At 37.1% G+C, this 25,863-nt stretch overlaps 1 protein-coding gene across 5 annotated transcripts in view; it reads right to left on the bottom strand.

The window, feature by feature from the left end:
* Positions 1–25,863, bottom strand: part of ZEB2 (zinc finger E-box binding homeobox 2) — a 133,435-nt gene that overhangs the window by 27,437 nt on the left and 80,135 nt on the right. For all 5 annotated transcript variants that reach the window (XM_025856339.2, XM_025856358.2, XM_025856353.2 and 2 more), the window contains exons 3-4: positions 17,390–17,647; positions 12,416–12,487 (exon numbers count right to left, since the gene is read on the bottom strand). In XM_025856339.2, the coding sequence (XP_025712124.1) occupies positions 12,416–12,487; positions 17,390–17,647 (330 nt within the window). The remainder of the gene's footprint in view (positions 1–12,415; positions 12,488–17,389; positions 17,648–25,863) is intronic.

The raw sequence follows: 25,863 nt of genomic DNA, 5'->3' as shown, positions 1-25,863 counted from the left end.
GGATTTTTAATCTCGGTATCTTCATCTGTAAAATGAGCTAGTATATGCTTTCTGAGGTATCCCTGAAGTTTCAGAATTCCATACTTTCAATAAATTAATTGCCCTAATCAATTCGCTTTTTTATTCACTGGCTAGACCTAAAGAGTTTCATCTATATTCTTTTCAATTAAAAACTCAAAGCAACATAGCTTTCTGCTGGAGACAGATTGAGACATAGACACAGATTGAGATTTCGGAGGTGACTAGAAACCACTGACAACATCACAAGGAAAACAGTGCTTATTAAACACTTGTTGAATGAATGAAGGGGACACTCAAGAAACTTGGGATACCAGTTGTTTCTTGTGGGAACCCTTGCTGTGAAGTGGACTTAGCTGTTCCTCATCACAAACAAAGCTAATAAAACCACGGCATTCATTAGCCAGGAAGCGACAGGATCCTCTTGGTATACACTGATTATAGTCTGCAAATGACCCTCCTGTCTCACCTACAAAGCGCTACATCTGTTTTTCTCTCTTCAAAACCTATCTCTTTCTCTAGTTTATTTTTATAAACTTACTGTATGGGGTTAACTAAAAATTTTAAAATGATGATTTACATGACGTATCTGACTGGATAACAAAACTCTTCCAACATATAAGACTGCGACAGGGAGTATAAACAAGAAGAAAATGACAGGCTTTATAATAATCTCTCCTTGTTGAGTACTTAGGTATTGAATTATCTGATCAACTGATCTTGCACAATGGATTTACACTATAAAAAATCCACTCAACTCTTGCTGAGAAATAACTTAAGATCAAACTTGTGTGGCTTCTGTTACCCATATAAGAAACCTAGCTAATTTAAAAAATGTAATTTAGGGGCGCCTGGCTGGCTCAGTCAGTGGAGCAGGTGACTCCTGATCTCAGGGTTGTGAGTTAGAGCTCTGCGTTGGGTGTAGAGATTCCTTAAATAAATAACACCAACAACAAAAGATTAAAAATAATCAAAAAATTAAAAAAAATTAATTTAAATTCCATGTAAGAATAAGAGGAATTGGAAGTTATTAAGCCAAGAGGATAATAATGGTACAGAAACGTTCTTACTCTTTTCCCCACTGTCTTCTCTGCTGTTGATGTGATGCACAAAATTTGTATTTAAAGAGGCCAAACTACTTGCTAGCCTCCTAACCTTATCATTAATATCATCAATTTAGGGGAGTTATACCTTGAACTGTGGTGTTTCTTGCTCAGGCAAGATTTTCAGTCTAGATCTAGAGGCTTCCAAATGCTCTGGAGACACCTCAGAAGAATCTGATAAACCTGGACATAGTTGGCATTTCTCTGTGGTACTCTGGGTGGAAAATCCCTGGTCCCACCCCTTCCCATTCTGGCTTATACTCTGCTATTATCCTAATGCATTTTGTGAGCTATAAGCAGGACTGGCTACAGTGGGGCCCAGTGGGCCTGGTGCAAAATGACAACAGAAGAACATTAAACCAAAGTCAAAGCTCTAACAAACACAGGGCCCTGGGTATAATACCATGAGACAGGGCCTCCCCCTCCCATGCCAACTAGCTCAGCCGGTGCTTTGTTGTCTTTGTTCAGGCTTCCCAGTAAAAATTCATTAAAAGAAAGGGTAGGGTGGGGTGGAGTTCAAAATTTCTAATTTCCTCATTTAACAGATGATACAACTAAGGTACAGCGAGGTTTATGATTCATACAAAGTTAGGCAAATAATTTCTGGAAAAGCTTGATGGAGAATTCATATATTCTGACTCTTAACCCATTACTCTTTCCTCTGTATCATAGTGACTCAATATGCGAAAGAAAAAGACAGAGCGAGAACCCCATCTTTTCAGTTTTTCAGTATGCCCAACCGATTTGACATGATTTGAATAGGTCCTAGATGCTGACAAGGTTGCTGACATAAAATTAGTATGGGGAAAGCCATGGTAAATGCTCACTTCAATGTAAATAAAATATGGAATTCTAAAATTTTTTTTCTCAATTGGTCCTTTCATGTTCCTGCTCTTCATTTTTTTCACTGGGTGATCCACATCCAAGTCTGCTGGGGTAAAGTGAAAACATAAAAGTTCTTCAAATTCTCTACTCAAGATGCTTATTTATAATTTCCATTTAATATTTAAGGATTGTGTCTTCCTATTTTAGACACCTTTTATTTTTAATTGTGTTTCTAAAGGCACTCAGAAAGGAATAACTTTATGAAACACTTTGCAAAGGTGAATTTTTTTAACTATTATGGTGATAGTAAATAAAAAAGTGTCTCAAGCTTACCTTGGAACTAGAGACCAAAACCAAACCAAACCAAACCAAACCAAAAACCACCCTTTATTCATGGTTCATTTTACTTTCCCATTCCACGTATTACTTGTTTATCCCCCCACATGCTTAATGATATCCTCCTACATGCGTTCCACTTCTTCAGATTAGATGAAACTGTGTCATTCTGTCATAATACTCCATCCCTCACAGACCTTTCCAGCACAGCCGCTCCTGCTTTCACGTGTCTAAGCTCACAGAGCACAGAGGATGGGTCAACACACTCCTCAATTCACATGGCCATTTCAAACCAATGTTCCTAAGTTATTAATTTGCTCATCATTTATTTGTTTACTCATTTATTCATCAATTCAACAAACAACCCGTTTGTCAACCATCAAGGTTGTATGAACAACGTGCCCATTGAGAGGGACTTCAGAGAAAAGCAAACTTAACATCTACCCTCCAAAAACCTCCCGTTTGTAACTGCAATCTTTTGAAGCCTGTCTTCCATTTTTGCCATCATGTTTTAGGACACTACTTGCATAGCTCAGGTAAGATGATGCTTGTCCCGTGGTCATGTTTACCCCAGGGCTGCCAATACTATCACTCTGGGAAACATCATGGCTCAACAGATAGCCCATGTAGGATCCTGGCTTCCGAGGCTTTGAGTCTCTCTAACCACAGGGATGGCCACACTTTGGTACTGGGCTAAACCTGGGACGGTTTCAGCTCTGCAAACCAGAGCGTGAAACGTCTACTCTCTGTTTCAACCTTCTGCCCTTGCCCGCCATTCCATTCTTCGTTCCCCTGACGCAGGTACTTCACTGTGATAACTGGGCCCTGACAAGCCTTCCCATCCATTTCACATGGTCTGCTTTTACTTGCCTCAGTTTACCTCGGAGACTGAAATCTTTTCCATCCTTGCCCCTTATTCTTGTGTCATTCTTGCCTCGCCAAATGAAAATCCAGCCCAGTTTCTTTGCTCCTAGAGTATCAAAAATGTCTGAAGAAATGTAATTAATTGTAAGAAACGTGTTTCAGTCTCTGTTATCCAAATAGGATCTTCTTTTGTGATGGTAATTGAATCTCCATATATTGTCCACAGCAATTACTCCAGATTTCCGTTCTTCAAGATTCCAACCCTACTCCTTTCCCTTACAGTCAACTGATCATCTCTTTTCCTACTTACTCCGAAGATAAACCTGACATGTCACATGACATGAATTCTCTGAACTACCTTAAATTCAACCAAAATCTCTATAATCATTCTTCTTTTTTCTTTTGAGCTGGTTGCTAATAAAGATGTGCCTCTGCCCACAGCCAAGGCTACTCTCTAAGGCTACTTCCTCACAACTCCTGATAACTTACTTCATCTTCTTTCTACCCAGTCTCCTTTTACATTTTCAGCTTTCTCTATGCCTCACTTTTGTGTGGAGCCATATTTAACAAGTCTTCTCCCTAAAGAAAACCTCTGAATTTCGCAGTCTCTTAAGGCACTTCTTTACCCTCATGTCTCCAATATTTGACCCTACACTGTCAAAAACCCTCTGCAATATCGAACACCTTTCACTTGAACTTATATAGCTTGTTGTATTTCAAATAAAACATCTTCATCCACATACTGTTATAATAATGATGATGATGATGGCTAGCAACAACTGTTTATTATGTCTAACATTGTGCTAAACATTTTACACACATTTCTTATTCATCTACCATTGTTTAATTTACCCAACTGAAGGTAAGTCCTTAATGACAGTGACAGTTCATTGTATTTTTCAAATACAAAATGCCTTAAACTTAGTAGGGTCACCCTAAGTGACTATTGATCTGAATAGCTAATTAAGCTATTAATGATTTTTTTGTAAAGTTTGCCTTCATGTCATTATGATTTTTTTTGAAGATTTTATTATTAAGTAATCTCTACACCCAAGGTGGGGCTCAAACATACAACCCTGAGATCAAGAGTTGCGTGCTCTACTGACTGAACCAGCCAGGCGCTCCGGGATTTTGCATTTCTTAAGGACAAGAACTATATCTTCTATTTCCTTAAAGTTTCTTTCTCAAGGCTCAGTTTAAATTCTGCACACAACAAGCACCCTGACAGAAAAGAATAAATGTAGGTATCTTAGTAAAGTGATGAACATTTTATTATTTGTTCATTTGATTGTCATTCAGGACAAAAAGAAAAACAACATGTGATTCCTGATGCTAGTCAGTGATCAAGGAAAAGTCTTTGACAGATTTCATCATTATTCACAAACACTGTAAATACCACTACAACCTCTTCTACATTTAAAAAAGGATCCTAGGTAAAGATGAAATGAAACAGAAAACTAAACAATAAGCAATTCCTTCTCCATCTTCATATTTTAACCTCAAATGCATTGTTGGAGAAATGAAAAGACATTTGTCCGATAGTTTGTCTGCTTGGTTCTCTAAGATGTCAAAGGAATTTAATTGGCAGAGGCTCTCAAAATTGACTGGTTAAGTCCTTCCATTACAAATTAGTTAAATATTGCATTTTTGTTTTCTAGAGAAGAAGCTAATGAGGAACTAGTGTAAAGGGACAAAAGAGTCCAGAATCCATTTATTTATTAATGCATAAAATTGGTTTAAAGCTTACCTGTAGATACAAACTGGCAAAATAAGCAAATCAGGGTGAGCATGTAGTTTATGTTAGGCATTGCATTAGGTATTTTAAAAATAATATACCATTGGGGTGCCTGGGTGGCTCAGTTGGTTAAGCATTCAACTCTTGATTTCAGGTCAGGTGATGCATGATCTCTGGGTCGTGAGATCAAGCCCCACATGGAACCCCTTGCTGGGCGTAGAGCCTGCTTAAGATTCTCTAGCTCCAAATAAGCCAATCAGAGAAAGACAATTAAGATTCTCTCACTCCCTCTCAGCTCTGCCTCTTCCCCACCCTCACTCCCACTCTCACTCTCTCTCAAAAAAAAAAAATAAAATAATAATATACCACTTAATCCCTACAACGAGACCTTGTACATACGGAATCATTATTTCCACTTTACTGATGTAGAAATGAGTTCTTATATACTCAAGTTCATGAATTAGTAATCGATAAAGACAAAATTCAAATGCTGTTTATCTGACTCTATACTAATCTGGAGCAACCCAAACAAACATTTGCCTTCCATGTGTAAAAGCATTCATATATTATTCTCAAAAGATTGGAAACATGTTTAATGACTATAGTTAGAGTCAATATACTTAGTTCCTGGATGATAATTTTATTCTGTTCTGTAAGATTAAGAACTGAAACCTAAATTGCCCTTACCCAGTTTCTAGATGTAATGTTGTAAGGTGTTTTTCTTTTCCCAGCAAAGGAAGGAAAGATGAAGGTAGTTATTAATAGCCCTTTATAACTAGAGTACTAGATTGTCTTTATAAATATAACTTACACACATTCAAAGAGGAAAACATCAGGGGCTTATTTGGGTCTTGATATGCACGTGGAATCGCATTAATGCTAATGATCACCAAGCACCTAAGATAGATCCTTGTTACTACTAGCACGTAGGCTTTATAATGCTCCTAAGTTTTTCCATTTCTCTAATCTTCTCAGAAAATAGTTTTTTTCACACTCTTAAAAATTCTACATAATAATTTTATTCTGAATTTGAATCTGATTAAAATATGGAAGGTATAAGGTTTTTATAAAAGAACATTCTTTGTCTTATGTGTTAAAGCATACAATTTCTTTCATTTTTTTTTTAAAGATTTTTGATTTATTTATTTGACAGAGAGAGAGAGAGAGACAGCGAGAGAGGGAACACAAGCAGGGGGAGTGGGGGAAGGAGAAGCAGACTCCCCGCTGAGCAGGGAGCCCAATGTGGGACTCGATCCTAGGACCCTGGGATCATGACCTGAGCTGAAGGCAGACACTTAACCGACTGAGCCACCCAGGCGCCCCACAATTTCTTTCATTTTTAAAATATTAAAACTAATGTAGAAATATTAAATGCAATGTAGGGAGTTGTTAATATAAATCAGGGTTTGCGATACTTCATGTTGTTATAAATCAACTTTGCTGTGCTTCTAATCTAAAACTTTGTGGTAAAAAAAATAGTGATATGCTCTACTGTTGTTCTTTGCCCTTAACAAGTTGATTTCAGGGACTTAAATCCTGGTTTTGCTCTCTGAAGATACTGGACTTAATCCCCTTCACAGGGAATGTTTTCCTTTATTGTGGCTTCCTTTCTCAGAGACTATTCCTTCTCCACCAAATCTTCCTTCCTTCCTTCCTTCCTTCCTTCCTTCCTTCCTTCCTTCCTTCCTTCCTTCCTTCCTTCCACCAGTCATAATGCATACCATGTGAGTTCACTGCTATACTGGGCACTTTGAGGCAAAGAAGGAATAGTCATTTTCTTAAAGCAAATATTTTTGGGGCCCTTACTAAGGCTTATATATATATTCCTTATTTAATTACCTCAACAATCCTATGAGGTAGATAGCATGATAATCTACTTCCATTTTACAGCTCACGAAATCTCTTGTGTTCACAAAATTAACTAGGTAAAATAGGTGCAAACATTATAAAGAGGAACAGTTTGACATGTTAAAATTAGTAGTGTCCACCTGAGGGCTGTGGAATTTCAGAGAAGGAAGAGATTGACATGGTTTGGGGTGTTTTAGGATGACCACATTAAGGAAATAGAATGTGAACTGGCCCTGAGGAACAGAAGAGTGAGTAGAATTTGGATAACCGGACAAAAGGGAGTGAGAGATTCGGGTCTCAAGGAACAGCATGGGCAGAGATTCAGAGGTTGGTATAAATGTGATTCTTTTTAGATATTACCAAGGGATTTGGTCTGATGAGAATGGAACACTGTTGGTATGAAATGGATGACACTTAATACTGGTCTGAAGAATGTGGATTTTTGCCTATGGGCACTAAAGGGCAATTAAGGATTCTAAGAAGGGTATTTGAACAATGATAAAAGGGTTATAGGATGAATGTGGACTGACCAAATAGAGGAGAACGTGAAGGCTGGAGACCGGTCAAATGTAACTGAATTTTTCTCATTTGGGAGATTAATGAGAGATGAAAATGTCTGGTTGGTTATTTCACACCAGGTGTCAAAATATGTCAACCTGGAAATGTGAAAGGGAAGTCCAACTGTTGTTTGTCTCTCATTCACTCCCTCAATTTCTTTAAAAACTCTTTGGGACTTAGGCCATTCTACGATCTATAGCGATAAAGTGACCAAATCCCCATACCATTTCTGTCCTCAAGTAGCTTACAATCTAGTAGGGAGAAACATACCTGCAGGTGACTAAGTATAATATGCGAGAAAATTTATACATTCTATAAGAAGACCCTCAAAGGAATGAGTAATCAATCTTGAGCGGGAGACTGTAAGATGACTTCCTGGTGGAGATGGCTCTTAAGAATGTGTATGATGCTGTCAGACTAAAAAGAATTAGTGACTTTCTGAGTTGATGGAAAATCATAAGCAAAGGCAAAGGAGTATAAAATGATAATCAGTCATTCAGAGTTGAGGTATACACTAGGAAGTGGTAGTAAAGGAAGATGGCGCTAGATCATGAGGATGCCAACTCAACTCCGATGCCAACTCATTCGGAAAGCAGTGGAGAACCATAGGACGTTGAGTGTGAAGTGGTGTGGGAGATGAATTACAATTATCCATCTGCCCCCAAGTGCCAGGAAAACAACTTCTAAATAACTTTGTTAGTGTGGAGAGTGAATTAAAGAAATTAGGGATTGAAATGGAGTCAGTTACAAGGTATCATAATAGCGCAAATGAAAGATGAGGATTTAAATCAGGATAGTGGAAAAAAAATGATGGGGAGAAATAAAAGTGATATATGCTATCTGCGATAGTAGAATTGATAGTAGTTGATGACTAATTAGATAAAGTATGTAAGAGTCAAAGATGATACCATAGTTTCTCGCAGGACAGCTCCTCAGAGTGGTGAAAAACCTTCTGAGGTGAAAGTTATGTCAGGTAATTAAGATTTTATTTCCAAATCTGCCAACAGTTAGCTATGTGGCATTTTTTACTACTGTTTCCTCAACTATCAAAATACAATTAAGAAATTGTTCTGTAGTGTAACTTTCAATTTTAGAATTCTGTGATTCAATTCAACGAAACTCTTCCCATTGCTTCTTGCAGCTTTAAACTCAGCAGAGTATACTAGGAAGAAGATACTTTTAGATTCTAAAGGACTATTCTATCCATCTAGATGAAGTTAATTTTTGCTATTTAATAGATGTGTGAGCTGAGAAGGAAATTCAGAGGTCTTTCCTTACTTTTGGTTAGGAATGAAATCTGTGTGTTGAATATTCAGAGAGAAGTATTAGAGACATTGTCTTTGTCTTTCCTTCACAACTTATTCCCATTAATAACAATACATTCTGTCAGAAAATCTGCTTAACCTGTTTAGGATTTATCTATTTCAGTGTCTATTGGTTCTGCTTTGATTAGAAAAGAGAAATGGTATCTGATATTAAGTTAATTCCATATTTATTCATTAAAATATATTGAGAGCTTATTAATTTTAAGGTACTCCTAAATGTAGAGAACACACTGCTGGTTACCAGAGAGGAGGTAGGTGGGAGGATGGGTGAAATAGGTGATGGGGATTAAGCGTGTACTTATTTTGATGAGCACTGAGTAATGTATAGAATTGTTAAATCACTATATTGTACACTTGAAACTAATATAACCTTGTACAACAACAAAAAAATAACTCCAATAATGTTTTTAAAAATTAAAAAATAAGATCGAAGGGTAAAGTTAAAACAAAATTTAGGTGCTCTTACAGGCAATATGGTAGCCTAAGAAACAATCCATGCTCTCAGAGTTTGCAATCTAATATAGAAAAGACAGGACATTAATTAACAACACACTACAAAATTTATGGCAAGGTTAGGCTTTTTGTTCAGTAAGCATTCATTGGAAGAAGATATCATTGTAGGCTGGGATGGCTAGAGAAGGTCCGCCAGTAGCTGGATCTTTTAGGACTTGGGTGGAGACAAAGAGATGGTCCATTAATAAGCAATTTCAATCAGAAAATATGTCTTATTTCAATTCCCCACGTATGTAGCAACTGAAAAGATTCTGGGGATAAGAAGTAGCAACTTGCAGTTATAAAGAAATACGTATTTATTCTCTAAAAGGGCAGAGTTATAAACTGAGGGTCACAATTAATTCCTAGTTACCAAGTCCAATGTATTTGTTCAGCACTCTTTCAATTATAGTTATTTGAATCTTTGATTGAATTGACCATTCTCTTCTTTTTGAAACTTTCCTTCTTTGCCTTCTGGTTGTTTAATTTTTTTCTATCTTAATCTTTTTCTTTCAATGAATTTGATTTTTCTCCCCACCCACCAGGGGCCCTGGCCTCAGCTTTCTACTTGTTTCTGTAAATACACTCTCAATGGTTAATGTCATGGTCCCATGATGTTAAATACTATCGGAATATATTTGCATCACTCTCAAATCTATGTCTTCAGCCCTGACTTCCTGTGTTTCAATTCCTCATTTCCAGTGGACATTCTCATATTCACATTCATATATAACTTTTATGTGAAAATACTTCTGTCTAAAGACTAGCTCAAGGTCTTCCCAGAATTGGATCCTCCTTCTTTTTATCTAGAAATAGTAAGTACTTCCATGTTCTAAACATGCAGATGTGTAACCTTGAAGCCATTCTGATTCCATCACTCAGAGATTCAACTGATTGTTAAGAAATCATGTTGCTAATTTCACCACTGTCACCACCCTAGGACAAGTTTTTATCACTTCACACCTGAGTAACTACAATGACTTCCAGTTGGTCTCTCAAAGTCTGGTTTTCCCCCACAGAAATCACAGTAGTATAACATGACACAAACTCTTTGGTCTGGTGCTTCCCATCCTCCATCAGTCGGCTTCAACTTAAATGTCCAGCTTCATTTCCCATGAATTACCTCCTAGGACCCTCTGATTCAGGCAAATCCTTTCTCACTATCCTCTGAATAGATTTCACAATTTCCTTCGTTGGCTCACACATTCTTCTGCTAGAAAGCCCTTCCTCGCTTCTTTATGACCACTGAAAATATACTCAGTTCACATTTCACCTCTGTTGAGCTTTTCCTGAATACTCACCCCATAAGATCTCTCCCACTTTTGTAATTTGAAGTAATTATAGTTCTTACCATTTGTTGTGTATTTACCACATATTTTTCTTACTGTTCTTTGTTTTTTTCTTGCGTGTTAGTCTCATCGTCCAAATTAAATAATAACCATGTCTTAAACTTCCTGGCCCATCTTGCACCACAAGTACACCAATGGTGTATATAGAACATTCTCAATGAATACTTATTCATTTACTTATTGACTGAATGCACTTGAACTATAAGCAATAGTAAGTAGTAGCAGAAAAAGAGACCTTAAAGCCAGCTGAAAGTACATTCAGAATTATTTTTAAATCTTTTGAACAGGAGTAATTTTTATTCATCTCATTTTAGACTTCAAGTGTAAAAAACAGCTAGTAAATTGTCACCTTGTAGGATACATTTACTTTTGTGACACTTTACATGCCTATAAAGTTAATAAGAATTAGGATTTATTTATGTTTGAAGTTGAAATTTAATATTTATCTTAAAAAAAACATGAAGCCATTTTTGATCCCATGAGTTGGGACATTATAGAAAGTATCGAATTTATGCTACCTCTTTATTATTATCTTTTTATATGAAGTTATTTTGTTTTGTTTCTACATTATATGGTGATGGTACCCCTACAACATAGACTATTAAACCTGGACGTATTCTTAAGAAGCAATTAGTGTGACCTATTTATTTTTCAGGTGGGGAAACTGAGTTCCAAAGAGGGTAACTGACATGCCCAAGGCCACGATCTAGTTACTGCCAGAGCTATACCTGAAAACTAGCATTGATAATCTTTCCTAATTCTATACTTTTTCCCTAATCCCATATTGCACAGTTTCATTTTTGTACCTTAAATTGACATACTCAAATGAAAGAAAAATTACAAGAGTTGTTCATTATTTCTCTTATTTTACACCTAAGAAAGTGAGTTCGTGCCTTGTAAGTTATTAATAAGAACATTCTAAATAGAAGCACAGCATGAGCAGTTTATCATGATGTGTATCAACACAAGGGAGATAGGACTATCATCTGAATTATTCAAACTTCTAAAGCTTCATAAAACCGTGACTTTTTTTCTCATTGGTGAGTTGAATGGATATAGCTATGTGGTTTTTGGTTTTGTTTTGTTTTGTTTTGGAAGATAACCTTACCCTGGGCCCTAGGTTAATATTTGTAATGGCCGTGTGGAGGATTGTTTATAACACCAAAAATAATTAGCCTTATCCAGGAAAAGAGAGATAAACATAGTGTGTCAATGTACATTTGCACTGGTGACATGAGAATGTGAGGGAAGACACTGTTCAGTTTTGGGGACGGAGCCGAGAACGTCGCAACTGTCCTGAGATCCATTCTGTAGCATTAGCAGTACCACTTTCCTACTGTCACTTTTTTAGCTTCATTAAAAAGAAGTGAAATTGTCAATTCTCTCTAAAGCTTCTGCCTGGAAAACATAATTTAGAGGAGGCAGAGGGTACCAAGAATTAAAAGTGAAGAAAGAATACAAAGGAACTCAGATGATCAATTTTTGTGAGGAATGTTCACGGAAATTTGGTTTCTCTTCCTGAAAAAACATTTACAATCTAAATTACAGCATATCACTTGAATTCCCAATGACTGCTATCAAGTGGTAGCCAGAAGAGGCCTATTACATTCTAATTTTGAGATTATTTATGCAGTCTTTTAAAATAAAAATTACTACCAGAAATTTGCCCAACTCATGCGCTGAAAAAATTTACGTATCCAGTTCAGTTTTCTCAACTTTCACAGGCCAATCAGGGGTTTAAGAATGAAAGATATATTATATGCTGAGAAAAAATAAAATAAAGTAAAGTAAAATAAAATAAAGAGAACTCCGATTTGAGACAAAAACAGGAGAATTGTAATGTCTGACTTAATCGTTACGTCATGGAGCTACAAATGGATGGGCCCGTGTTTCTCTTCCTGACTCACTAAAGTCCACATGACACAGGACAAGTACGATCTCGGTGTGGTAAGCACAACTTACCTGTACCATTGTTAACTGTGGTCTGGATCGTGGCTTCCGGCCCCATAGTGTCATAGTCTTCCTTCATTTCTTCTGTGGGGGAAAATTATCTTTAGCATTTGAAAACTGTAGAAAGGCTTACTATACTAAGCATGCCAACCACAGGAACAAGGAAGATTCTTTTAAAGGAAACAGAGAAAAGGCTTGTTGTAAACCTCTAAACAATAGCTTTGTTCAGGCAATTGAATGAATCCAATAGTGCTAGCTGCACAAGAACTTATTTACTTTAAGCATTACTGCAAGCTGTGAAAAACAGAGGTGCTTATTTGGGACAAACGGAGGGCTTTTCTTCTGGTGGCAGTTCTAGTGACAAACAGGGGGAAAGATATTATTTTTTCAATACGAGTCAAAAGCAACAAAAGCAAGTCAAAGTCCTAATTTGTACTTAGGAAGATGCAGGTGCTTTTGGTAACTCTGGATGATTAGTGGTCAGCGAGAATTTCATGTTTTTTTCCCCCCTTGGAGAAGCTACGATGGGGCTAATCTCTGCAGGCGTATCTTTTTAAAACGTAATTTGACATATCCAAACCTGAAATTCCCAGTTTATAAAACAAGCATCCCAGAGGTATTTGAAAACACCTGTTTCACTGTTTTATATAAATGTCTAATACATACCTTCCTTAGGCCTTTCCCTACCACTCCATAAATCTCTTTCTTCCTTATCATTTATGCTCCAGCATATAACTGTAGCCATTTTCTGAAGAAAAACATATAGATGTAAACAAGAGCTCAAGGTGGTGGTGGAGACGAAAATATGTAACACTAAGTTTGAAGCTTCATAGGTGATACAAGGTTATTTTCCAGAACTGCAATATTTTAAATTAGGGAGAGTTTAAAAAACAGGAGAGCTCTTGAATTTTCTGCCTCCCAAATTACAGAGCATGTGAGAGGGCAGAGCGCAGCTGACAGTTAAAAATGCTTCGAGGAAATAAATTAAACACGGACTTTAAAAAATTGTATTTTTACAATAACAGTACTAATGAGAACCAACATGATCCAGGATAAATATCTCTCTGATCATCCTTTTGCTTAAAACGAGAGAAACTTTATAAATAGGACTCTGTAAATTCCCAAATTTATCCTGACCATTCTTTGCTTATCACATTCTAAGTCATAATTATCTGGTAGAAAAACAGGTTCTAGCAAATGGCAGAAGCAAAATTAAAATATATGATTTACAAGTAGTCTCCTGCAGCCTATCTGTTTATGTTATCAGAACTAAAAAAGCCTGGGCCTTTTAAGGCAAAATACACAGATATAAATAGATGCTAATTTAATGCTACTACCCATAACAGTCAGATGATTTGAATGGTATTTGTTTAAACTGTACAACCACTTTAAATTTGCTTCTGGCCCTGGACTTCCCTCTTATTTAAGGAATATTTTCACAGGGACATTTTTCATAAAACATTTAGAAGTTCAATATATAGCAATATTGTATTGTCAATTGTAATAATCGATCGGTTGAAAGGCTCCTTCATCTGATATTTTTATCAGTCTCTGGAAGGAATTAAATTAAGGTATTTCTGAGAAGTTCAGTACTGGCTATAAATATAGCTTTTGTGTCTTTCTTCCTCGCTCATCTCATGTGATTTCTGGTAGCCAAGAGTCAGAAGAATCATAAGTTTTCCATCTGAGAGATCAAGTCACTGAGGGGAAAACAGTTAACAGCATTTTTTTTTTTTTTTGCATAATAGTGGTAATGTTCAAGATTTCTGCTGTACTTCCTTCCTCATTGTCATTTTTCTTATGAAAAAGTAAAGAGAAGTTACAGTAAGTGGTTGCTTCCCAAATTATTAAATGCTGGGTATACATAATGTGTAGTTGGTTCTCTGTGTGCATTGCATTCTGTAGTAATACCTTAGCTGTATCCCTCTTTCACCAAAGATTATGCAACCGAGATGGTGTCACTTTTGCCTAGAACGTACTTTGCTTCAATTTACTGAGCACCAACCTTTCCTTTTTTGAATTTTAGGCTCAGTTTATTAAAATGAATCACTAATCCTTTTCAGGTTTGTATGTGAAAGACTATGTATATGCCTATTTAATTAAGTTTCCTGCAAATCCATATTCAGAAGGACATGACAATCCATAGGTTAAGAATATCTCCTCTGAATTAAAGGCAATCCTGGCTGTCGTTCTGCCTCTTGCCTAACCTTAAACATTTTCCAAGACACCTCTGACTCAGCATACTGTGTCTAAAACCACATAGTATATTTGTTTTTAAAACCCTTGTAAAAGTTTGCATTTTCCAGTCACCCTTGGGATGAGGGTTTGTAAAAATAAAGAGCACTTTCTTCCTTAAGATGAAGAATCCTTGAATAAGCAGAAAGAGGCCAAGATGCAGGTGATTTATTTAAGTCTGTGTCAATGATAATGATGTCATGGTTTCCAGCACACTGTGTCCACCCCATTGTGGGACGAAAGAATGTCAAGGACAATTCTAAACACAAAACTTTGATTGTGCTGGAACCGGAAAGGCACAGTAAGAGCTCCACTGGGCTCTTCAGTTGAAAACCTGCATCCTGCAGACAAACTACAGAATGCCTGCGAGAAAGAGCAAAGGAGAGGGGGCTTATCTCAGAGTCAAGCTATGTGCTGAGGTATGATGGTAGACAGCCAGGCACCAGGGATAAAACACTACTAAATAAAACAGCACCAGAATTAGAATTATTGTCTATATTGTGTGTTTTGAACAATAAATAAGAAAAATATTTTATCAGAAGAAAAATGTGTTATCTAAGAGTTAGGATAAACAATGAGTAGCTTTTTAAGACCAATTTCTTTTCATTAGACATCAAGGCACCACATCAGAGCACTTTTGGAACAATAAAAAAAAAAGAACAATAAATCATTACTAATCATTAGAACTAGACAGGTAATAGCCGGGTAACTTTCTTGGTCCAAATAGCCAAATGAGATTAGGGATTTACATTTTATTTAATTATTGTGACTCCAGAATGCTAGTTTATTTACCATAAAGGTAAGAGCAAAGAACAGCCTGTTCATTTGTATCACAGGCAACATTAACTACAGGTGATAACAGGGTCTGTAATGCACTCATATGGATTATTGTATATTAAAACATTTAAAATTATGATCCATGACCAGCACAAAAAGCTGCCATGATCACAAACTACCACAGCTTGACATTGCTGTTTTGGCTGTTTTTCAATTATTGATCTTAATTTTTTAAAATGAAACTTTTTTTTTTAGAAGTTTGGAGCCGTACATTTGTTATATCGTTATTAATTATTCCTTTAAGGGTGGAAATTCTAGTAATTGGTCCTTACCCTTGATTTCTAGATATTAAAATTTAAAGCATCAGAACATTCATTCTTATAGCCCTGCATATCTAGTTCATTAACAAATATGAATAGCTAACACCAGCTCATTTAAATAGTATGTCTTACATGAGTTCTCGCCACACTCTGTTTCTGTCACACTGCTCCCAAGAATCATTGGCTCTTATTATACATGTAAATGGCTATCATAAAAATAAAAATTTCATTTAAGATTGTTAATGACTTCTGCAGCAGTCAGACTTCCTTTAATGATCATCCTCTGCCCCTAATTAAACGTATTTATCTTTCAAGCATCTTTGGCTGAGTTCTCCCTCATAGTTGAAAATCTAAAACCTTAAGTCTTAATGGATATAACGATAAATGTTTATGTGTGGGATTGCTGAGATCCGAGAAACCTTCACCGAAAGCAAAATTGGAAACAGAAAGAATACAAAACTTGGCATGGTAATTTAGGAAAACGAAAAACAAATACATTACACTCAAACTGCCATCGGTCTTTTTTTTCTTTTCTATTTTTTTTTTTCACATTGAATTTTCTTTAGGAGTGGAAGTGCTTTTATTATCCTCCTTCCAGTATGCCGAACAATTACCCTGCCTGGGTTCGATGCTTTATAGTCTGCGACATCACAATGGCATATAGGTAGACTCTTGCGCTTACTTACTTCCTTTCCCACCCACTTCACCTATTTATAAAAATGCTATTGTTATTTATATCGTCAGAGAAAAAAATAACAAAGTGGGATAAATCACGACAGCTGTCATTGGGTCTTGGGAATACAGATTTAAGGAGACACTATGGTTTGAACTGGAAGAGTCATTAAAAAAATCTTTTTTTGCAAGCCACCTCACCAAGTAGAGAGGAGCAGAGGTAGTTTATGGGAATAGGATTCATTCTCTCTGATTCTGTTTATCATTCCATCATACCTTAGTGATGCTTCATCCTAAGTGAATTTTAGACCAAGACATTTCCATATGCTGAGTGGCATCTGAAGTTTTGGTTTGAACATAATTTACCTCATTTTTGTGATAGTTGGCCTTGGATCGGTTTTACTTCTCCAGAGATTCCCACCAAATAGCAGGAATCATTATCAAGTACCTAACTGTTAAATAATAAGAAAGCTACCTGACCAGGTGAAAGTGTGAAATCACATTCACACTTAACAAAGGGGAATGATTAGATGGTTGAATTACAGTAGAAGGTGTCAGACAGACCTTGAAATTACATTCAATTGACAGTTACGTGGTCTGTATTGTTCTAGAACTTCCACACGAAACTTTCAAATAGATGTTAGTTGTGAGTTTTTACGTTTGCTTCCATTTTCTGTCCTGAAAGCCTGGAGCTTGCTCACGTCATATAAACTGCACACTGTAAACAGGGTACAAAGACTTCCCATTGTGGGTTTAAAATGTAGTTCATGTGCAACTTGCACCCAAACTGAAACGTCATCTCCCCCTAAGATGTTAGGGCTATAATGTGATAACACTACCATCACCTCATCATCTGCCACCGGCTTTGGTATCTCTATTCCGCAAAGAAATATTTTAATTATTTGGTCGTGGACATTGCACTGGGTAGTGAAGATTAGGTTAAGATGGCACAGGCAGGGCCCGAGGGGTTGTAGACGCTTACCTGGACCATCTACAGAGGCTTGCAGAATGTCGTTGCTGTGCCAAGTATGCTCCACTCCACCCTCCCTTAGGTCATCTTCCTCTTCTTCTCTTGGCAATAGAGCTTGGCTCACGTGTGGGGAGGACTCACGGTTGGGCACGCTAGCTGGACTCCTCTCCTGGTCCAGGGGGTTAGCAGTCCCGTCCTCCTCAGCAAGCTGAAGCTTGTCCTCCTCATCCGTTTCTGAACCCGTGTCCACTACATTGTCATAGTTCACCACTGAAGAGAAAGCACAGAACACACACTCTCTAAACACTTTCTTGAAAAATATCGGTCACCCCTAATTGTTTAGTTAAATGGAAAATAATTAATATTTTCATAACTTAATTACTCAGCCATGTCAGGAAAATATAATTAATATCTTTCATGTTTTAGCATTTTTATTCTTATTCAATTATCGCTGCATACTCCTTCTGATTTTAAATGGTTGGTTGTTTTTTTTTTGCTAGAAAGATGGGAAATTTTAAAAAGCAACAGTAGCACAAATCCTCAAAAATACATCTATACTGCATATGCAAAGAGACACATGGCAGTATGTACTTTCGATACTCCACACAAACTTATTAAACAGATCTGCAATTGACAATTTTATTAGCTTAGTGACATGGAGTGTGTGCTATAAAATGTACTATAAATACGACATGACTTCACTATATTAGCTGTGGTTTTATTCCTAGAAACCATAGACACACGCACACACACACACACACACAATGTCCATCTATTTAGTCAATACACAAACACATACACAAACCTGCTCAATCTGAAATGTTCACTGTTGCTTCTACGTCAACCGTCATGTGCTAAGGCCATTTATATCCCAATCTTTTAAGCAGAAAATGAGGAAAAGCCATATCTTCTGGGCCATTAATACTACTATTGAGATGTCTTCATAGTGCCATAATTACAGGAGATTTCAAAGTGACACAGGCAAGACCAACACAAATGTTAAAATAACTCACAAGAACCGGCGGGCTGCTTTTGCAGTCCTCAGTCCCAGCAATGCTCAGTAGCTTTTCTTAAAATAGACAGCCTGTAAATAAGGTCTGTGAACTCAATTGAAGGTGGCTGTTTCTGAATTAGTCAGCCCTCACAGGCTCTCGGCCTACATGCTAGTACATAAATTGTCCACTTTACCACCAGACAAGAAAGATTAGAGTAATAAACACGGGGCATTAGCTCAGCTAGAGAAACACACCAGCCGTTACGCACACACAGGATTGCCAAGAACTGTTAACCCAACTCTCCAGAAACACACACAAAAAAACAAGTTAGAACCATGACATCATGGGAACAAGAGGGAGAGAGAGAAAGGGGGAAAAAAAAAGCCCATGGAAAAAAAAAAAAGCGCAAACAATTTTCAGGTTCATTTTGATTTCTCTGCGCCTAATAAAGCAATCCTCCGCTAAGTTATCAACTGAGCTATCTCAAGTGGCTCTTGCCAGCTATCGGATTATACAAAAGTGGCAGAAAAGGAGGAAAAAAATGAAAAGGATTGTGTGTCAGGTTCATAATGCTTTTGGAGAATTCTGGAAACATGTCTAGTTACAAATTTTAGTCAGTCATATCTGTTTGCTTTGACAGGTTCCCAGGGAGTAAAAAAGGAACAAAAAGAGAGAGATTTTTTTTGTCATGTGAGGCTGGGGACAAAAAGATTACACCGTGCATATCTGCTCATAATATGATCTTTGTATAATCCGCGGGTCTGCACTTGCCTTCGGAACAACTGCACAACAGGTGCAAATTAAAATGAAAACGGCAGCGGAGCCGGGCAAACAGAATCTGCTGACCTGGTTTGAATACCAATTGACGGGGGAAACAAAACCTTTTCAAGAGGTGTGACCACAAGGGCTTAGGCAAGTTCAGGCTGGGTAATGCCCTCAGATCTACAAAAAGAGAGATATTCTAACATCTCTGCTCTAGCTGTGTGGTCCAGATATACCTTAGTACAATCAATAATGTGCTTTTTTTTTCCCCCTGGTGCCTGAGATTTAACCATTTCTTAGCAACAAGCAGAAGATTCTTTACAAATTTTCTGAACGCTGAGTTTGGGGCGGGGGTTGGGGGGTGGTGAGAGTGGTGGTGGGGGGGGGGCTACAACAAAAGCTCCTAAGGCCTGGGAAGCTTTCAACCCACCTCCTAAAAACTGATCTCTGGGCACAGGAGGAATAAAGAAAGGTCCAGAAGGAGTGAATAAAATTATCTAAGGCTGGACAGGCATTAAAAGGCCTTTATCCTGGAAAAAAAAAAAACCATGCCTTTTAAGGTCTTTTTCTGCATGGACCACAATATCCCGTGTGACACGTGAGTGTTCCTGCAGCAATACAATTGAAATATTTTCTTGTGGAAAAAAAAAGAGAGAGAGAGAGAGAGAGATAAATGATTTATGAACAGCCCTTGAGGAGTCCCAAATATCAGAACAATCTAAACAAGCAATGAAGTCATGTCTCACCATATAGGGTCAGGACTACAGCATCCATCACCTTCACAGGCCAACAATACTTCACAACCTTTAGGGTTCTCGCTCACAAATAGTAGTAAATACTTTTAAACTAAATAAATAACTGCTGTCAAGTTCACTTACAGAAGCAGTATGCCATCTTTTCCAGAGCTGTTTTAACTAGGATATCCATTCCCATAGCCATTGTGTTGGTATCCCACCCCCACACTCCCCCCCCTTTTTTTAAATCCAGGTAAAACAATTCATAACAAAGTTAGTTTTTATATCTGAATTCAGAGTAGATCCTTTCATCCTGTTCTTTCTGGCTGACCTTCGGACAATCAGAATTAAATCCATTGATATGGACATCGCGCTTCCTGCTCCTCACCTGCTCCTCCCCATTTCTAAATCCTCAGGATTTTCCTTTAAATTTTTCTCTCAAGTCTAGTCAGTGGATTTGCCTTGTGTAATTATTGGAGAAATTTTCACCACAAAATATTCTTCCTATAGAATGGCCAGTAGGGGATGGGTTTACCCCCATTTACATTGTGAAATAAAATAAACTCATTTTCCCATTTGTTCCCATTTTCATCCTTTGCCTACCATCATCACCACGGGCATTAAGAGATCTTAATAATATAGCTTTGTCTCTGCAAAAAGAGATTCGATTTCGTAAAATAACTAATGTATACTGGTTTTAAATGAGGGTCACTGGGCAGAATATATTAGTCTACTGTCTATTTTTGAACTTACGACACATATTTTTGTTCAGCATTCAAAAGCACTGAACCGCTTACATAACGTAGCAAAGTTCTATTCTGTCCTTATATTAGGTCAAATAAGCCACCCTTTGCATGAGTCTCAGCAAAATTTTATACATGTATTGGAGCTACATGGCTGGCAGAAAAACAGACAGTTACTTCAAAACCACAAAGAAGTGGGAGCCCAAAGAATTCCTTTCTGCAATTCAATAAACAAGAGGAAAGATGTACTGTTTGCTGGCTCAAAATAGACACTAATTTTACATCTGTCTCTGAGGCACAGCAAAAAGCCAACTAAAGAGCAGTAATAAATGTCCAAAAACAGCATCAGTATCCAAAACTCTCCCAGTAATCTTCAGAGGAATTAATTACAATTCTGTGTAACAGTTGCATTGGCAAAATGTACCCATAATTATATACAGGTACTGTACTGTATTACAGAGAAATTTGCCATGTGATACCATGTTTACATGATAATTGATGGATAAGATAAAACTATTTGCATATGAAGTGCATATGAATTATTGGCATGGCTCACCATTTTATGTGGAATCATATTAAAGTTTCATTTTCTCTAAAACTGTATGTGTAATATGGGGTTACCAAAGGGTATAAAGCTGATACTTAAATTTGCTTTATAGCAAATGGGCCTGGAAAGATATATCTGAATATGCATTACTAAAAACCTATATTTAAAAGGCATCATAGTTTATCTATAATAAGCATTATTTTCACTTCAGCAGATTGCATTATATTAAATCCTCTCTATTCTTCCTTCTAAGTAAACAATACTCTAAATTGTATCACCATACCAATTAATTTTACAATCATATGCAAAACAAATAATGGTTTCTCTTTATTGTCTATTGGTATAACTTTTTTTTTTTCCAGATTTTTCTATTCTGGTGACATGTAACAGAATAGTAGCAAAACGTGACATTTTTATAACGTCCCTACCTGCTGGAAAATTTCAGCATTTGCAAAAATGGTCTATCGTAGCATTTAAACATTACTGATAATTAGCTTGACATTTGAAATACCAGAACTGTTGTTTTGAAGATGCCCTATACAATGTTACCTAACTAACCCCTTTTCATACTTATATGCTTTCTCTACATTATTTTGTCAGTTGGAGTACAAACAAGATATCAGTTGCTAATGTATTAACATGAAAAAGAACTGACGTTAAGGGGTGATACTTCATCTTCACCAGAAGCAGAAATTTTTTTTTTATGTACAGGAAAATTACATATGCGGATTATAGACAGTTAGTTGTTAATAAGGCGGTCAGTAATGATTTTCTATAACTCCATTCAAGCTAAGTGTGCCAATAAATCTTTCAATGCAATCGTCAAACATTAATTAAATACCTACAATGTGGCAAGTCCAGAGGATACATGGATGCACTATTCTCACCTCAGGAAGCTTGCTATCTATTTGGAGAAATAGAATCATAAAACTGTAGTGCTAGAGGGCCAGTTGAAGTCAACTCTCCACATGTGACAAAGGAGGTCCAGTGACTTATCTAAGGCCCTGCAGCCAGATGGTGGCAAAGCCAGTGCTAAAATGCACGTCTTCAAACATACAACAGCCGCACAAAAATACACACAGTATTACAAATTCCCAATGAAGAATGCAATCTAAATGTAAACTCCACATGATCAGAGTAAGGAAATGAAAATCCCCGGGGACTTTTGGGGATTTTCACAATGCAAAATAGAGATTGTTGCTTAATTTTGAATTGTTTTGGTGATTGTTACTTTCATGGATCTCCTTAATTTGAGTTATAGAAGCCTACCAATTTGATCAATTACCAGAATCTAACGATACACCCATGTTTCCCACAATAGTTTGGAAACAATAGAAATAAAGAGGCAGTTCCCGGAATTATAAGCTTCAAGACCTGTCTTCTCATCCCAGTCCCAGTGTGTAACCAGCTGTGTGGCCTTGGCCTATCATCCAAGGAAACTTCGTACACATGGGTAAAAATAATGATAGTAGGTTCCCTGTCTATGAGGTTGCCACAAGGAGCCTACAAACTTATATGTGTGATGGAAACTTTGTGAAGTATAAAACACTGATATCCACTGAAATAATAATAAAGATGGGACCACAGGGGGGCCTGGATGGCTCAGTCAGCTAAGCGTCCCACTCTTGGTTTTGGCTCAGGTCATGATCCTGGGGCTGTGAGATCAAGCTCCTCATCCTGCTCTGTGCTCAGCGGGGAGTGTGTTTCTCTCCCTCTTCCTCTGCTCCTCCCCCAGCTCACAAGCATGCACTCTCTCTCTCTCTCTCTAAAATAAATGGATAAGTCTTTTTTAAAAATTAAAAAATAGGCACCCCTGGGTGGCTCAGTGGGTTAAGCATCTGACTCTTGGTTTCAGCTCAGGTCATGATGTCAGGGTCGTGGGATAGAGCCCCGAGTTGGGCTCTGCACTCAGTGCAGAGTTCTACTTGAGATTCTCTCTCTCCCTCTGCTCATCTCCCTGATCACGTGTGCACTCTCTCTCTCTCTCGCTCTCAAATAAATAAATAAATCTTTAAAAAAATAAAATAAAATAAAATAAAATAAAGATGGGACCATGGCGCCAGTGTCTTCTTTTGTCTGCTACTGCAACGTGGTAGGTATAGGTGAAAAGAGAAGATCCGAGTACATGCCAGTCACAGTTTTGGTGTTGGCCCTTCATTTAAAAATTGATTTGCAAAAATGTCCTCAAGTAGTAGCACCATGATGGGAAACAGTATGCTTAATCCTGCAGCTAATACTTGATGTAGACATGTAAACTTATTTTAAAAATGTCTCTTCTGATTATAGGGCTTAAAGTTTAAAAGAAGTCCTTAGGAATTTTATGAGTCATCTGGTTTCCTGAATCTCTTAGATGCTTGGAGAGCATTTAAATTTGAGCCAATGGATTAATGGCCTAGTTGCTTTCTTAAAATGTCCTTACGGGTGGTAAGTGTTCATGGACATTCTAAGACTCCTCACCTGAACCCTAGCCCTTTATTCCTCTCCTTTCTTCCCCAAGTTCGATTTCCAGGTACGATGCTACTAAAGACAGGATGCAACAATTCCTCCAGAATTTTTATCCAGTGACTTGTTTTTCCAGGGAAGATTTATCACCAACACCCCTTCTTGATCTCAGTTAACTTCTTACCTCTACACTTGGGTGGATAAAGATCATAGGACTAAATTCAAGGGTCAATTTCTCATTTGATGATGGGGGCGGGGTCTCGTGACAGATACAACAAAACAAAGCAAGTTCAAACAGAAATTTTCTTCTGAATTTGACGATGTGTCACTGAAATGCATGAGCCTTACTTTCCTGATTTAAAAATGGGAATAACTTTATCACTTGGGGAGGCAGGATTAATTAATGCTAGAAAGAAGGGATCATGCTAGCTTGAAATATCCCCATGGAACGTGCTCTTCAGCACAAAACACTGTTATAAAAGAACAGCTATGAACATACCATAGTCAGCCTTTATACAAACTAGTTTGGTCACTTTAATTTTTTATCCCAGGAGCAGTCAAAGGCATTAAACCCGCATTATAAATTAATGAGTTGTAAAATGTCAGCTGATAAAACAAAAGCAGTTTTGAATGTAGGGATAAAAATGTTTCCATTTCAGATTAGCTATGTAAAAAATATGCATATTAACTGAAATGAGAGAAGAATGTCTGCAATCCCCTGGTTCCAATGTGGAGGGGCTAGTTCTGACAGTCTTTCAACTTCCTATTATGGGAACATCTTGGGAAGATGGCAGCCACTCATCCCCTCTAGAAATGCTAGCAGCTTCCTTGTACCTGGAGGAGCTTTCCAGTTGTAGTGTGGTAGTGATTAAAAAAAGGTTAAAATTTCCATAAATTTGCTGGGGCTCTGGATAAGCTCCCACATGCAGGTAATAACATCTTAGTTATGTACTTTTCCCCTTGAAACCTCTTCCTTAATATAGGAAGTATAAAAATAATGGCAAATAAAAATAAAAGTAAGGATCCTCCCTTCCCCAAACTATCATAAAAACAGATATTGGTCACAGAATTCACAACAGTAAATTCATTTATCTTTCTTCTCCCCCCCCCTTTTTTTTTAGTTCAGTTATCTTTCAAGAAGACACCATAATCCTAGGTCACAATGTTCTACATGAAATTTTGCTTACTCAAAGACTTAATAGCTGTTTATTGTTTTACAAAGGTAAACATATTAGGGTTTTCCTCTATATCTAGAACTCATAATGGTTTTGATTGCCTTACTTAACTCCTACCAAAGGAAACTGGTCATTGTTCTGATGTGCAAATACACATGCCCCTTGCCTCTCCTTTCATTGAGTTTTTGGAGCAGAAGTTTCTATCCCTTAGAAATTTTCTCAGCTTCACTTTCTGTCTGCATCTATAATATGCTGACACTCTAAGGATAGAGTATTTAGCCAAACTGTACTCCAGAACACGAGTCAATAATTCCCTTTGGTGGCTAAAAAAAAAAAAAAAGAAAGCTTAACAACACCTTCCTCAGCCAGCCCAGTGTGATGGTGTACTGAGAAAAGGCCCCCAAACAACTGCTAAACACAAATATTTTTATTTGCATTGTACATCTATTTGCCAACAATTCCACAATGCTTTATTAAACACATCAAGTGAATATGTGTCTCTCAACAATATGTCACAAGGAGAGAAAAGATTGGGGAGACACTCTAATTCTTGGAATCCATGATCATTCAGCAACTTGCTTTATACCCACCATCAAAAAGGAAATATTAAGAAACTATAGAGAAAAATATGCTTATTATGCCTGAAGGATATTCAGGAGGAATGTGAAAATAACTGTAATTTATTTAGGACCCAGAAGTATGAAATAATAAGCTTCTGGGCCATCAAAATTGTTTTGGAATTTTTTTATCTGACATGAGGGGCAGACCTTGTCTAGCTTTAAGTTTTATAGTAAAAAGACCTTGGAAATAAAACCTTGAATAAACTGAATATAAAGAAAGGGGAAATGTGTCCTTGTGTAAATAGATATTGTGTCTATCACCTTCCTCTGAAAAGGTTACACAACTTTCAAAGCCCATAAAAGGTGTAAAGTCAGTAACTGCCGGGGTACGTTGGAATGTTTTGTAAAAAATAAACATGAAGTAGAAAAACTGTAACAATTTTCTCTGATTGTTTTTTAGTTGCCCCACCCCTAAACCTGGTCTGTAACTGTACGTTTTTCTAAGGTGTAGATACTAACTGAAACACA

Source organism: Callorhinus ursinus, unplaced genomic scaffold, assembly GCF_003265705.2.
Source record: "Callorhinus ursinus isolate GAN/ISIS: 27379988/994484 unplaced genomic scaffold, GSC_fseal_2.0 scaffold2, whole genome shotgun sequence".
Taxonomy (NCBI): Eukaryota; Metazoa; Chordata; class Mammalia; order Carnivora; family Otariidae; genus Callorhinus; species Callorhinus ursinus.
This window is presented reverse-complemented; position numbering and strand designations above follow the sequence as displayed.